The sequence below is a fragment of the Hippocampus guttulatus genome, chromosome 5 (assembly GCF_054856545.1).
Source record: "Hippocampus guttulatus isolate MCC_2025c chromosome 5, RoL_Hgut_1.0, whole genome shotgun sequence".
Classification (NCBI taxonomy): domain Eukaryota; kingdom Metazoa; phylum Chordata; class Actinopteri; order Syngnathiformes; family Syngnathidae; genus Hippocampus; species Hippocampus guttulatus.
Genome location: NC_141265.1, coordinates 5,467,791 through 5,483,365, shown reverse-complemented (window position 1 = coordinate 5,483,365; position 15,575 = coordinate 5,467,791). Strand labels below are relative to the sequence as shown.

The following is a 15,575-nucleotide window of genomic DNA, read 5'->3' as shown; positions in this document are numbered from 1 at the left end:
CTTCCAGGCCTGCATAGAGGTGTGGCGGATGGGGCTGGAAAAGTGTGTGAGACTCCAGTGGGGTTACTTCAAAGGGTAAAACTTGTTTGTCGATTAGATTTGAAATATCTTTTGTGACACCTGTTTTGTGTGGCTTTAATTTTGTGAGCCGTCACTCTCAGGAGCACGAACCTACGTTTACAACTTAAATGAAGTAGTAATCATTTATTTCCAACAGTCTTTTGTGTGACCTATACATACCTGTCAACTTTTCGGAGCGCCAACCTGTATAAACTACCCCAAAAATCCTTATAAAGAGCAAAAAATCCATATAACATACCAAAGCATTTTATATGTCAAAATAACGGCAGAAAAAAACCCACGAAATTTTCAATGATATTTATTGTAGATCTCCATAATACAATGTCTGGTTGATGTCTAATCATGATTCTACTTAGTGGCATTACTGTGTTCAGAGTTGATTTCCGGAAATGAAAGCATTCGAGTAGACGAGCACCATTCTGGGCAAAAGCAAACGGAACTACCTGTTAGAGGGGGGGAAAAAAAAACAAAAATTTTCAGAATCCGTATGATTTGTGCGATACGGCCATATACGTAAGATTCACCACAAAATCTGTATGAACTATGGCTAAACCGTATGAGTTGACAGGTACGCCTATAACCTGGAAAGCCCAACTGAAAAATAAAAGGAAATCCAAGTTGGAAAATAAAAACATAAAATAGCCTGGTAGCATAAATGTGCACACACTCTCAGTCATACGTTGTTGCGGCACCGTTGGCTTTTTAGGTAGGAATCTATAAGCATTTTTTCTTGATAAATACTGTAACACCAGCATACGAAATACACACCAAAAAAGGTACAACAGAAAGTAACTCAGCTTGTGTGAAGTAAAGTGAGACGTGATCATAAAAGTGATTTTAATATATCAGTTTAAATCCTTCATTCTTACAGTAAGCTTTATTACTATATTGTGTCTTGTTTTATGCATGGCTTTAGATATTAACTTACAAATAGTTTGTACATGCTTTAGGGACTCACATTCCCCGGTCAGATGAAGCAAATACTGAAAAGAAAAAAAGGCACACAATTCCAACGGAGCAATACTGTTGAAACAAAACAAGGTACTGTTGTAGTTTGTGTTACTGCATCTGAAACCACCGTAAGCCCTGATGAGAAAATAACAACCTCCTTTAAAGCTTATTATATACTTGAGTAACCAGGATAGCGCAATATGTCAGACGCAATTTCCAGAACCCCAAAATAATCATTTAATGTGGCAAATTACAATACAAGACTCTGATAATATTTGATTTGCTCAGGTCCTCTCATCAAAACAGTACACACTTGCACACACTCACATTCATATACAAAGATGAACCGGATACCTTTACAATATAAATAAGATACAGTATTTTCAAGTCGCACCCTTGTGTCACTGTACACCTCTTTATACAGGTCAGAAATGGGAACTTTTTCCAAGTCTAGTCACAGAGATGTCGAGGAGTTGGAAAGCTCTGTCACATGAGGGAAGTCCAACAGTGAAGTGGTGTCATACCACATCTTCCCATTCCCAACTGTTACTTGAAAAACGACCCCAAAAAGTCTCAAGGTTTTTCCCATGGCTTTAGTGTCTGGGATGCTTAATCCAGTTTCGGATGATCCACTTCTGACCTGAGCATCTCTGCACCACTAGGCGAAGGCCAAAGTTAGCATCTTTAGACATTTCCACTTCTAAGCAACGACCCGTGTCCCTGCTGATGATTGGACCGTTCTGTGTGTGGGAGGGGGTGGGGGAGGTGGTGGGAGAGTCAAAATCAAGCAAACCATCGCTTATCTGTTTTTCTAACAGAGAATATTATTGTATTGTGCAAAAAGCCAGGAGGTTTTTGTCATTTTCTTTGTAGAACTACCAGCTCATAAATGTACACAGTTACCTTTATCCTGTATTAATGGTCCCCGAATTGGTTTTGTTCAGATATGTTGTGTAAGGTCACCACAAATACACTTTCCTTGTAACAACTGGACAAACTCTTTCCACAATGGTGAATCAAAAACAGACCTTTCAAAAGCGACTTTCATATTCTTCGCTCAAACTGACCTTGAATGTTTAAATGTTCGAGAGGAACTTTGTTTGGTCTTTTTGTTTACACTTCTCAGGTTTGGTTTAGTACAACAACTCTGGTGCACAGCTCTCATGTTGCAGTCAACTGTGAGTGCTCAACCCTGATGCGCCGCTCAAGAGGACTGAGATCACGTGCTCCAAAGGTATGCTTGCAAGTGAAATCTAATGATTTCTTTAGCTCAAGTCTAAAAACTGCATGGACCTGTGACATGGATCAATGGTAAAATTACTGCAGAGAGCATAGGGAGATCAACATCGGAACATATTTTAGCAACCTGTCCAATCAGCTTGAGATCATATGCAAATGTTTTGTCCAATGATACACTGAACCCGGCCGTAATGTGGCTCAGGGTAAACTCCGGAAGGAAGAATCACTGTGTGATTGTAAACAAGATATTGTTTGGGAACACTATCAATACATTTTAATTGTATTTGTCTTGCCATAAGTTGTTGAAAAGATTGATGTATTTAAGACACACGTGGTCTCCTCGCACTTATCTTCAAGTCTTTTTCCGATGCCACGATCAGTTCATCCACTAATCACGCAACATTGCTTTTCTTTACCTGTGTGAAATCCCAAAGCCGCTGGGAAATCCTGGCAACAGCTTCACATTTTTTCAAGCTGGCAATGCGTCCTCTGCCGTCATCAACAAGGCATTTGGTGTCAGGCAGGAAGGTGGTGGATCCCAGGGGTCCAAGCTGTAGGACTCCATCAGTAGAGTAGCGCGCAAGCTGGAACCCAAACATAAGAAGTGTGTCTCATTGTTCAGTTCAAGGACGGTTATAGTAGTCGTTCCTGTGGCAACACACAATTGTCAACATCAGGAATGTTTACGAAACCAAAAAAAGTTGAAAAGATACAGTAGGAAATTAAGGCAGTCGCTCAAACATTAATTGTCTGTTTGTAGTGAGTTGGTGCTCATAATATACAGTAGATAATTATTTCGCACGATACAAGAGTGGAGAAGAAAAAAATCAAAATCATTCACTCTATTTACTTCAACATGCAAATAATTGAGGCTTGCAGCTTCATGGAATGTACGTTACCGTCCTATTCATTGAGCACTCCTGCCTACCACAACCCCCTAACACATACATACGTACTGTATCTTAAATTGATGATGCAATGAGCAAATCGAGCACTACCCTTTGACCGTTGTTGATGTGGCGACCTAATAGGCTGGGTACAAGGAATGAAAATGCCCAAGAAGGGACATGCAGTACTTCTCTTCTGAGAAATCTACGAAACAGTGTACTGTATCTTCAACATCTCACTTGCAGTTATCCGAACTCCTTCAACTTTATTGCATGTAATAGCAGTGATCTCTGACTAGCATGAAACACTGAGGGGTGTTGGTTCTCACTTGAATGTCACTTTGGATAAGAGCGACTCATGACGCAACAATCTGCAACATTGTCATATTGCTCCACAATACTGTGCTGTGTGATCTACAACACCACAAGGTGGCTATGCCACTGGAAGAATCTGATCCCTCGGTGTTTAATGCAGCCTATTAAAGGCTCATTGATAAAATGGCGTTTCTATTATGCAAGGATACAGGAGACATTGGGTGTATTATTTAGAGAAGTGATCCCTCATGAAAAATTATATGCCAACAAGACAAAAGCAGGCATGTCTCTCTCTCTCTCTCTCTCAGCATGGAATAGTTAACACCACTTTTTCACTTTTTTCAGTGTTCACTGTGTTCTGAGTCCCTGAATGGCCTGTGTAGGTGTTGCAGCATGTAAGAATGAGCTATTTACTGCTATTTAATCCAATCAAATGTTCTTCCCTGAAGGGCCAAAGAGAACATTTAGGGCATCTGTTAAGTACAACTTTAATGTCACTCCAGGTTCATTGGATGCGGTTATGGGCTATTCACAAGGCTGATGAGTCAATATTCTTGGGACACATCATGCTGTGAACCCGTTTTAATTTGTCTGTGGGTGGTAGCCTAAAGGTCTGTCGTGCATGCAGATGGCTCGCTTCTATACAACTTTCTGATGGAATGGTAAATTGTTTGTGCTATGGCTGGGTGTATGAATAATGCCATATCATTCTCTTCATGCCGCTTTACATTTGGGTCTTTTATACAGTAATGCATTCGAAATGAGGCGATGAGAAATAATGAATGCGAGCCAATTAACCTGTGTCTCTGCAATGTGCGACGCTTCATTGCCTCTCTGAGATCATGAAAGGTTTCGAGTTGGTGGGGGGTCAAACTAATCCGTTTCTTAATTAGCTCATTAACAGCGTGCCACTGTTGTTGTAAAATGCGGTGTCGATACAATCTAATCTGCAGAACTGTACATTTGTGGGGGCTGGATGCGGCAAGCTGTTGTGAATATGTTCACGGAACCGATTATTGCAAACATTTTAAGCAGGGCTTGACATGCTGGAACAGCTGTGGACCTGCATTTGGTTTGTCCATGTGTTACTTTAGCCGCTCTGAGCATGAATAAGCAATGTAAGATGAAGTCATTGGGAGGGCCAAAAGAAAAGGCATAATGGAAGTTTACATAGGGCGTTTCACGGCTAAAAGCAATAAAGGTAAGAGAAATACAATAGAAAAAAAAAGATCACCGTGCGCCACAAAATTGAATTGTCCTACACTGCTCATCGTTGTAATCAAATAACACTAAGACAAGGTATCCCTCTCTGTTTGTTTATTTCCCCAGAGGTTTTAGGATTAAGACATGAATAACATTTACATGGTCTCCAAGGGTTTGGCTTTTGTTACCCTGCACCAAAGGCAGAAACAGATCTAGCACTTAAGGGAAGTCACCGTTTTACTCATCGGTAGCATGTTCATGGAAATGATTTTGTTCCACTTTGCCATGCAAGTTCTTTTCCTCACAAAGCATTTTCATGATCACATTAGTTGCACGGAAGTATCAGCTTGAATCTTAGAGGGCTATGTGTGTGGAGTTGAAGAAGCAATTTCAGTGTGTAAAAAAAAAAAAAAAAAAAAAAAAAGTAACGCCATTACACACACCCATAAACAATGTCAGAATTTCTCCCAAATCCAGCATGTTCAATGCAGCATGAGTCTCTACAGAGGTTTGCACACCGATGTAGCCAGAATATCGATGAATTATTGTGCACTACCACTGCATGGCAGCCTGAGGCATCAGTATGTTTCAGTGTTGAGGCTGGCGGTTGAAAGATATTTTATCTCATGCTCGGTACCTGGACAAAAGCTCGATGCGTATGCAATTCATTTACCATTCAAATCCATGTGCATATATGAAATACACATGTCGTGCATTTCAGGCATTTTATTCCACTGCAGTTCTGTTGGGATTCATGTGTGAAACACAAAATAGCTCAGCGAAACAAATGTTTTAAAATAATTGGATTTACATGAAACATTTTAGTTCCATTCATCTAGATGGGACCTCAGACATGCTAAGACCATTTCACAGAAATTAATGAGTAGGTAAAAACGACGCAGGGTGAAGCACCAGCATTTTAAAATCCTCTTTCAGCAAATTAAATAAATAGCATGACATCAGCATATTGTTTTTTTAGGACAGCCACTTTTTCCCGTAAGTCATTGTAAATCAACAACTCTAACAGTTAGAGGTGAGAGCTAAATATAGACAGACAAAACCAAAAAGCAACAGATTTCGATTCGCAAATGCAGCAGCTCCATAAAGTGAACGAAAAAGTTATCAACACAAACAAATTGCCAATAATGTTTTTCACTTTGTTGCCACAACATGCTACTGTAAGTGAGTGCAATCCATTATCTCTGTGAATCTCCATTTTGTGTTTTGGAATGATTGAAAAGTACAATTATGAGTGCGCGGAGCGTTAAACCACTGCCTATCGTTTCTATGCAGTGAACACCGCTGATGACTCAACTTTGATTGCTTCCCACAATCAAGCAGAAGAATTAAGGGATGAACAAATGTATACACCGGTAGTGTTGTGCAATGCAATTATTATTAAAAAAAATGACAAAACATTGCAAATAAGTACACCCTTCTTAATTGTGGAACAGACCTGTGAGGACATGCCATGGCACGGATAGAGGATTGCTTTGTCATCATCCTCAGAGCCCTGGTCCAGACAGTAGCCACTTGCTTTGCTGTTCCTCACCTGGGAGACACAATATAAGGTCAAATGGTCCATTCATTTGAAATATTAGCTTTAAAATTTTTGACTACATAATGAAAGGTTTTTAGAACACCTGTTGACACATAGCGACAAAACATCAATTGCGTCATGACATTCTTTCATATGAACTTCTCAGTGAGTTTGCAACCTTTCGTCAATTTGATTAGAAATTAGCAATCAAAATAATTGACTTTTTTTTTTTTTAAACAGAGCTTGCTCACTTACTTTCTCTGGCTTCAGAATTAATGGAGATTACTAACCAAGCACTAAAAGAGGTTTCTGTCCAAGAATACAAGTAAATAATTTCCTATTTTGCAATTTTATTACTTTTTTGCATTTTGCCTCTTGCTGTCGACTGAAAATGGCATCACAGTTGCTCATTGATCAAAAGTTGCCTTGACGGTAAGATGAGAAGATAAGATAAGAAAAACTTTATTTGTCTCACAATGGAGAAATTCGCAGTACGATGTTCTATGCGTCTCCACTCGTCTAAAGTGAGGCATTTTGCTTCATATTGAATTATGGAATATGAGTTAAGCAGCAAAATCCACCCCTTTTTGTCCATTTGAGGGGGGCGGCCATTTTGCCACTTACTGTCGACTGAAAATGACATCACAGTTGATCACAGTGAGTCACTCAAATTTCACAAACGCAATATTAATCAGAATGGTGTGTTTAGATTCGTGGGGCAAGATATAACACATGATTGTAAAGATCATTTTGGGGTTGTCTTCCCCTTTAACAGGTGAATATTGGACAAGTGCCCAATACTTCTACTTTCATTTTCAAGTATAATACATCATATTTGGATGAGCAAAAGTAGTGGAACAGGTACACTGATTACATTAAAGTGACTCAGTCATAATATTTAAATTATTTCTTTATAATAACTGAATCTAGCCTATGACTCATTTTGTGATGCTTTCACCAGGTCCTCTTTAAGTTGTTGTTTGTTTCAGTCCCCTTATTAGTAGGTGAACTGCTCTATAAAGTTTGTATCCGGAGGAGTGTACCTTTGTCATCTTGACAGTAGATTTCAGGTCATTTTATCGCTTCATACATCTCCAAATTTGTGACGTTTTAGTTTAATTTAAATTGGAAGAAAAATAGTTTGGTATATTTTCAAGTTCACTTTACCGCTGAATTTGTTTCTTAGTTTTGCACCTTTCTATTTCTTGTCTATGTCTGACACCTGGAAAAATAAAGCAAAATAACTGTCTCTGATTTTTAGGGAATGATTTACTTCTATGCATGTCCAGCCCTTTTTTTATTAATCTCAAAGCAAAAACCCATTCTATGTCATAAGAGGATATTATTATGCCGTGACCACTCCCTGTCTCTGCCTGTTAGCTATGCTCCCAGATGGTGCCGTGCATCAAGCATGAGCTTTTGTTCTATGTGATTTGAATGAATATGAGTTCATTTCCTGGTCGTGACATGTCCATCAGGCGCAGTAGTGGAGAAGGTTCTGGCCCGATGGTTTGGTTTGCACCGCAGAAAAAGGCACTGACAGATAAGACGCCGGGCCACGGCAATCTCATTGGAATAGAGGACCTATAGGAGTTTGATTAAAATTCATTTTTGGATAAAAAAAAAATACATAGATTTCTGCTTGGCACAAGGATCTGTATACTATACAATCTATAATTCATGTACAGTCCGTGTCTTTTTCTGTGTAATACGTAATGAGAAGGAAAAGCCTGGAATTGTCAGAATGTGTTTGAACACTTTTTTAAAGACCTGGATATTAATTATCTCCGTGGAGGTTTGTTGTGGACCAAGGTTTATCTGTAATGAGCACCCCACACAGATTTTTCACAGAATAATTTTCTGTCGTATGAGCCAAAGTTAAAGGTCTCTTTGTCTGTTGAAAGCATGCCGCTGTTAGAATTACAAATGATCTTTCTCACCTCTCCATATGTGATGGTGTTGTTGTAGATTCGCATCTCAGGGTAGACGTGTTCAAGGTACCAGTGAAAACTTCGACATTGCAGTCTTTTCCTTAAGGCCAAGCGCTCAGAGACATCACCAAAATCAACCCCTGGGTTCTGTCAAGACGTGTTAATCAACATAGATTAAATACTTTTGAGAACTTTTAATTTGGGTAACACAAAAATATATAGCGCTGTACTCAATGTGTAGTTCTGTTCAAGTCCGACCAAATTAATTGCAACTATCTGTTGGAGAGATGCTAGTTTGCATACTGTCAAAGTGCACATGTGGAAGGTTGAAAGAGACAAGCTCCCTCATTCACGCTTAAGTCAATTCCTTGCGCAACTTTCTTGCGTACTTTCAAGACGCTGTGATTCTCCCATCCAGATTTCAGACGCACCCACCATCTGTAACCAGGAAGTTCATGCGCAACCACCAAAGAGACGTGTTTCAGTCAGTCTGAGAGTAGCCCTAATTTTCGGATTGTGGAGTTTTCATGAGACTTGACTTCCATTGAGATTCCATTTGAAAAATATGTTACAATTTGATTGTGAAATTAACTCGCGTCATGGATCCAGAAGTTGCAGTATGCAGCTCTGCCGCAGATGCAGATTGGTTCACTTGCTATCTATAGTGTAAATGCATGAATGAGCTGCACTCTCTAAATTGTGGGCTGGTCTCCTGGGGTAAAATGGAGGACAATAATTAAATAGCACCGTATCTGCACTAAAAGATGCCGGACCACGTGACTTACTGCCCTGTAAAAGAGATTGCCAGTAAGTGACTGATTAGGACATGGTGCAAACTGAGTGTTGACCAGGTTGTCAAGCAACACAATGTGCAAGGGGTGCATCGGTTGCAAAACACAAAAATCTATGACTCATGCCCCATTGTTAACATGACTGTATTGTTTGTCATCAGTGCTTTCACTTCAAGTCCCATGAGCATTATGGAAATGCTTCTCACAGGTCATATAAGAATTATAATGCTATGATGTCAATGTCTGGCCATCATTGTAATATTGTAGAGACAATATACAGCCGATGCACAGTTGATGAGGACAGGTGTTCTCCCGCCGTGTCTACATGTCAGCACGAATCAGCCGAGTCGGCCGGTGACAGCCATCACTCGTCAGCGGCTGTGAAATGACTCAAAAATGCAATAGGGTGTTTTGCCTTCGAGAGGCGCTAGACCTTAGTACAGCCCCGGAGCGCGGAAGAGAATAGACGCTTAAGTCTATGGTCGAATAGTTGCACTGACAAATTTGTCAGCCAATGCCCTCATTTCAAGGTTGTTTCACGTAGAGTGCATACATTTCATGAAGGTGCGCAAGTGGCACAAGGGGAGAATCTACACAACCAAAACATTGCACGGCAGCGCATCTCTTCTGACATAAGCACACGGACGAATATGCCCCTCAATCCTTCTGAAACTCTTTTTGTTATCTGCCTTGGTTTGTTGTTAAAATCAGTGGAAAAATCTCAAAATAAAGTAATCTCACATTCTCTCCGTAGCAACTGCAATTACATGGTACAGCGCTTTTTGTAGCCATGCAGTGACAACAACAAATGCATTCCATTTCAGCCAAGCCGCAGTCGTGATTCATAAAGTCCTTCTGCACCAGTGCAGTCGTGCTCGCAGCGGGTAACTTGGTCGATAAGTGCAATGAAAGATTGTGCATATGGAGGTTTTGTGAACAAGGGAAGATTGGATAACCATTGTACCAAGTCTCTCTAGTGCAGATAATGGAACAATGAGTAATAACGTTTCATGACACTGTGTTTGTAAAAGCAGTACAGGACGGAAGTGGTGCCATTACATATTGGGCCTTTCTTCTTGGTCTTGCTTTACCACTATTGGTCACTTATGAACAGCTGTTTTGGCCAGTGCTCAGAGGGCTTTGCTGATGTCCTTCATGTCATCATTCCATTGTGCATCGCTGAAAGACACTAATTAGGACTCACTATGTACTTTAAAAAAATAATGATAGTAGCAGTTTGTTTGTTTTTTCCACAGCCAATCTTAATAGACTATTGAAGGCAATTAAGCTAAGTGATGTGTTTGAAAATTGACTGATTACACATGAGGCCCCTGTCATTTGTCTGTCTTTGCACTGCCTTCATTGTGCCACCAATGTGACGGTCAAGTTGAGTGAATACAGAACTTTGACATTTTATTACATTGCCTGCGGGAATCCGCTCTGCCTGTCTACATGCGCGAGTATAGGAAAAGGTAGATGGAGCCTGTAATGCTTACATTCATAGGAATGTTCCAAGCCATGTAGACGTGAGATTTGTATTCGTCCATCCACACCTCAGCTGCTCGCAGGGCATTGCGCTTGGCATAGTAATCGATGTCGTTGTTGTAGGGCTTTTTGGTGCGCTCGATGTGGGCCACTCTCGCACACGGTAGGACTTCCATACTACCACCGCACTGCCACACCTAGAGAATAACAACAACAACAAAAATCCCAAGATACTTAAATTAATTTACATAACAGGAAGGCATTGCATACAGGAAGCTCTGCCAGAGTCATTTAGAACCTTTGTTTGTTTCCTGTAAATGATGTATGTGAAAAATCTCCAAACTATACTCAATATTTCAATGACAGTTTTTAGGTTGTGAAAGGTTAGTCAGAAATTAATAAACACCGAATCAACTCAGTCGAAAGTAAACTTTCGTCCACACACAATTGTTGCCCCAGTTACTTTCGCAATGACCATTCTAACTGACCAATGACTCACAGGGGCCCAGCGAAAATAGGACTGTATCTTCAATTCGCAGCATTGATGTGGAAACCCCTGCTGAGGAGAATCATAGTGTCATCTTGAGATGCTGTGCTGTGGTCCAACTGGTCAGCTCTGATTGCCAACAAATGTTGCTACACATGGAATGTTGCGCACCTACAGACCTTACTTAACAATCATCCATGTCATATCAGTGCTAAGAAAGCAAAATGATGGAGTGAAACTTGTCTCCTGTCCTTTTCAATAGATGCTGAAATTATTATTTTATGCGAAAGGGAGGCAACAATTACTCTCAGGGCTTTTTTTACAGTGACAGAAAATCTCCAATCTCCGAAAGGGAATTCACTAATAACAGAATACTGTCTGTTTGGCACAGGAGTGTGTAAAGTGAATAAATCCTGGCAATAGTATGTCATCTGGGAAAGTATACATCACACAGAGAGAACTGATGGATAGAAAACCGAAGGATGTTTTGACACTTAGGTCGACACACTCAAGGTGAGAAGACTGAGGCAGGCGGCCATGAGGCCATTAAACAATCCTTACACAGGAGTGCAGCACAAGATAAGAATTGTGAAAGTGCAAAAGCAAATCGTCTCGACTCCTCTCATTCCGATCACCTCACACAGTGGTATCAGGATGTGACAATATCCGTTTGAGACTTTCCCTCAGACAAACTGCATAGCTCCTACAACCCAACCCAGAGTCACTACATAATGATTGTCACAATGTGCACCAGACACTGCGAGCCATTCACTTCTCACTGAAAGCCAAAATGAGACCTCCTGCATGGCAGAAAATATGAATGCAAGACTCTTTTTGGAGTAGCGCAGCAAGAGTGCAGCCAGTTCTCAGTTGACCATCTTAAGCTTAAATGCGTCACAAATGCAATTTTAGGAGCTCCGGTGCACATTCATAGCTTATGGTTTATTCACACCATCTTTTTAGTCATTAGTTGAAAAGTGAACCTGAATTTGGATAGGAGCATTCATCTGACTTCCATACAGGTCGCTTGGGTTAAGTTCCTGCTCTGTGAGGGTGTGAATGTGAGTGTGAAGGGTTGTCTATCTTGCTCTGTCCTGTGTTTAGCAACTCATTTAGGTTGTAGCATGCCTTTTGCCCAAAATCGCCTGGGTTAGGATCCCGTTCACCCGCAGCCGTAAACAGGATAATAGACACATAAAACACACGGATTTGGATCATGCCACCTTTGTACCCAAATAAGCGACCTTAAGGTGCAGGTGTTGTTTCATGAACCAGTTCACATCAAAAAAGAGAACAGAAGTAGTTTGAAAACAGTGTAATGAAATCATGTCAAGTCTGAAAGCAATACGCATTTATCTGCTTACGGCTCCGTATTCAGACTGAAAGGAAGCAATTACAGAGCAGCCTGAAATCACTTGCTTGCTAAAACAATGTTGACTTTTAAATGAGTTCATGAATGACAGTTTTGCTTAAAAAGGAAATTGCGGTGCGATTTCATTGATGTATGCTGCTCTCGGGAGCACACCATACAGCTCATGTCAATGTGTGAAGCAAAAAGCATTTATTATATTCGTACATTTTGTCCATTCATCGTCAGCAATAATCTTCTTTAAGAGTCTTTCTCGATGAACCACAAAAGTACCTGCTGCTCCAAGTGCAAAACATGCCGTACGCGCTTTGGTTTAATAGTTACTTTTTTACACAATGAAACAAAGTCATGGTTCATCAATGACCTCTTGATTGCAAAAATGAAACACTAATGTATGAATAAGAAGTTGAGCCTGCATTGGTTTCGCCACCTTCTGCTGAGACAAGGTAAGGTGGCCGCAGACACAAGCCCCTGACTTATAATTAGATTCTAAAACAGTCAGATTGTGTGAGCATTAATGCACGTCATAGAGTCGATTACAAAAAAATTCAAGTCGTTCAACCCCTCTAACAAATACTGGGAATAATGTGTGTGTGTGTGTGTGTGCGCATGTGCATGTGTCTGTGTGTGCATGCCTAACTCACTCTGTATGCACACCTATGGATAATTGAAGTTTTAGCAGTTAACCGGCTGACACCACGAGAACATTGAAGATCAATATTTCCATTTCCAAAAAGTCACAGACCTGATAGCTAACTCGCCACCTGGAACAAATAGCGATTCCTTTTGCTTCAAATTACTTTTCATGAAATGCAGCTGGATTGTGGCAATACAGCGTATACAGTCGTGACATTTATTTCTGCATCTGATAAAACAAACTGGTGTTTCATTCCTTTTTTTTTTTACACATATTGGAGCAGAAATTAAACACATGGACATGACCTTGGAACACGTGAGATGAATCCCATTATCCAGCCATTCATTTTTTATAGCACTTGGCCTCATTAGGGTCATGGATGAGCTCATCCTAGTTGACTCTGGGCAAGAGGCGGGATACGGCAGCCAAGTTTGTAAATTAATTTCCTTTGGCCAGCTCCTCGTTTTGACATTTTATACTGTGGAGTACCACAAGTGATTGTGTGGGCCAAAGAGTTAACAAAATGTGTCACATTGAAATGTGCGACTGTTTGCTTCTGGTTCTAGTGAGGAGCGCTAATAAAACCCCGAAAGTCAAGGTGGCATATCATTTTATCCAACGAGCTATTAAATGAAGAAAACAATGCCTAGCATTACATAATACTGCGATCATTGTGTTAACTCAGTGTTCCAACGGACAATATACGATCCGCTTGCCGCCAAAGCTGCAAAGGAATAAAATGGCCTTTGAACAGTATTTGGAATCAAGTCAAAAGTAGTCATATTCAAATGGTTGTAAGAGATTTAGCAAGACCAATGTTTATTTAATGACTTGACAGGCTAGCTGGGTCATACATATTTCACATGATTGGTTGAAATATTCCCCAAAAATGTGTTCTGGTTGCTAAAATGCAGCGTAAGCATTGTTCTTCACGTTTGGATTTCGGGTATCGTTTTTCAGTTTGTGCACATCGTATATCGTACTGTAACAGGATGCGTGTAGTAAGGGTAAAGAATTCTGCATCCGAGAACTCTGTGAAAATACAACCTTTGAAGTAACGACACTGAAGTCAAATCATGAAAGCTCCTCAAAGGTCTCAATGGAACAAGTCAGCATGTTAAATATGCAGTAGTTTAAAAAATGTGGTGATACATGACGTCGTTGATGATTACCTGCCGATCACTTTTATATTTTCACATGAAGTGAACAAGAGTTGCAATGCGCTTAAGAATTTTGGCGGCGATTAGTCACTGTTTTCAGACACAAGATGACAACAGAACAGGATAAACCAAGCCGGGAAACAATATTACAATGCTTGGCTCCTTACTTTACTGCCGTCGTCTGACTGATGTCTCTTCCTGATTTGGGGCCACTATAAATTATGCAAACATTTGCCACAAAAAAAAAGAAAAAAATTTGAGATGAATTGTTGAAATTCCATCAAAAGTTAAAAACACAAAAGTATTGCATCAGTCAGTTCGTCCTCAATGGGGATGTGTGTGAAAGCTTACATTGGTCCAGATTTCAGAAGGATGAAAAAAGAAAATAAGAAATTCCCCCACTTCTTTTGAACACACAGATTGTCCTCTGGACTGCATCTCTGAAGTCCATTCGGCATTGACCTTTCATAAAATCGCACACTGTGTCATTAAAACTGAGCGCCTAACACATGGGATTTTTATGTAGTGTAATGTAATAGCTTAATTAATTTCATCATCACTGTACTTGTGGTTGGTTGATTGCATCTAGGCCATTTGAGTGATCAGCTCCTTGGGGCTGCAGAACGTACAAGCTATAAAAAGCATAAGCAGCATGAACAGCATTAAACAGATTTCCACCAGAACCGTGACTCAGCCCCATCCATAGGACAGGAAACAGGAGTGCAGTACACTTGATCTTCTGTGACACTTTGTGTGTGTGTGTGTCTGTGTGTGTGTATATTATCACACACAAAAAAATGCCCCAAAGATTTTATATTCACGAAGATCCTGGTGTAAAATGTGATATTCAGCCACATGATGTACATCAGCCCAAGTCAACAAAAACAATTGTGCGCGGCCTGAAAGAGTGATCGAAATGATCATTTTCTAACCCGACAGTATTCAAGTCATACGCTCTCAAACACTGATAAACAAAGACTCAAGCCCACTGGTTTTCTGACACTGCAAGGTTGGCGCTTCCAAATAGTGTTGCAAGATGAAACGGAGGGAGAAGAGTCTTTCAGGAGTTTCACACCCAAACTTGAATGATGAAAGTGTGGGCTGAGGTCATGCAAAGTTAATACGGTACGTCATCCCGACAGACATGCATAAGAAATCTTCCCTACAGTAACAAACAGAGGCCTCGGGCTTGCTGAAAGTGTAAGAGATGCCTTAGGTCATCTGGAGTTCAGCTTTCATCAACTGCTCTATGAGCTAAATTCTCCCAATTGGGTCTTGGTCCTTTTTTTATGCTTGGGCACTTTTTATCGATGTGTATTCCTGCATCCAGACTTCTGACACACCCACCAAGCGTAACCTGAAAAAGAGTTGTGACTCACTGAATTCTCAGAATGTCTATAATTCTGGAGACTTGTGAATGTCATTGAATTATAAATGAGAAAAATAATGCACACCATAAAAATGAAAATCACATCCAGTCAGGATGTGCACATTGCTAC

General features: G+C 40.3%; 1 protein-coding gene across 1 annotated transcript in view; it reads right to left on the bottom strand.

The window, feature by feature from the left end:
- Nucleotides 1-904: 904 nt before the first annotated feature.
- Nucleotides 905-15,575, bottom strand: part of galnt9 (polypeptide N-acetylgalactosaminyltransferase 9) — a 64,697-nt gene continuing 50,026 nt past the window's right edge. Inside the window, exons 7-11 of the mRNA XM_086112060.1 lie at nucleotides 10,435-10,620; nucleotides 8,157-8,294; nucleotides 6,133-6,228; nucleotides 2,688-2,855; nucleotides 905-1,772 (exon numbers count right to left, since the gene is read on the bottom strand). Coding sequence (XP_085968186.1) covers nucleotides 1,626-1,772; nucleotides 2,688-2,855; nucleotides 6,133-6,228; nucleotides 8,157-8,294; nucleotides 10,435-10,620 — 735 coding nt within the window. The 3' untranslated portion in view covers nucleotides 905-1,625. The remainder of the gene's footprint in view (nucleotides 1,773-2,687; nucleotides 2,856-6,132; nucleotides 6,229-8,156; nucleotides 8,295-10,434; nucleotides 10,621-15,575) is intronic.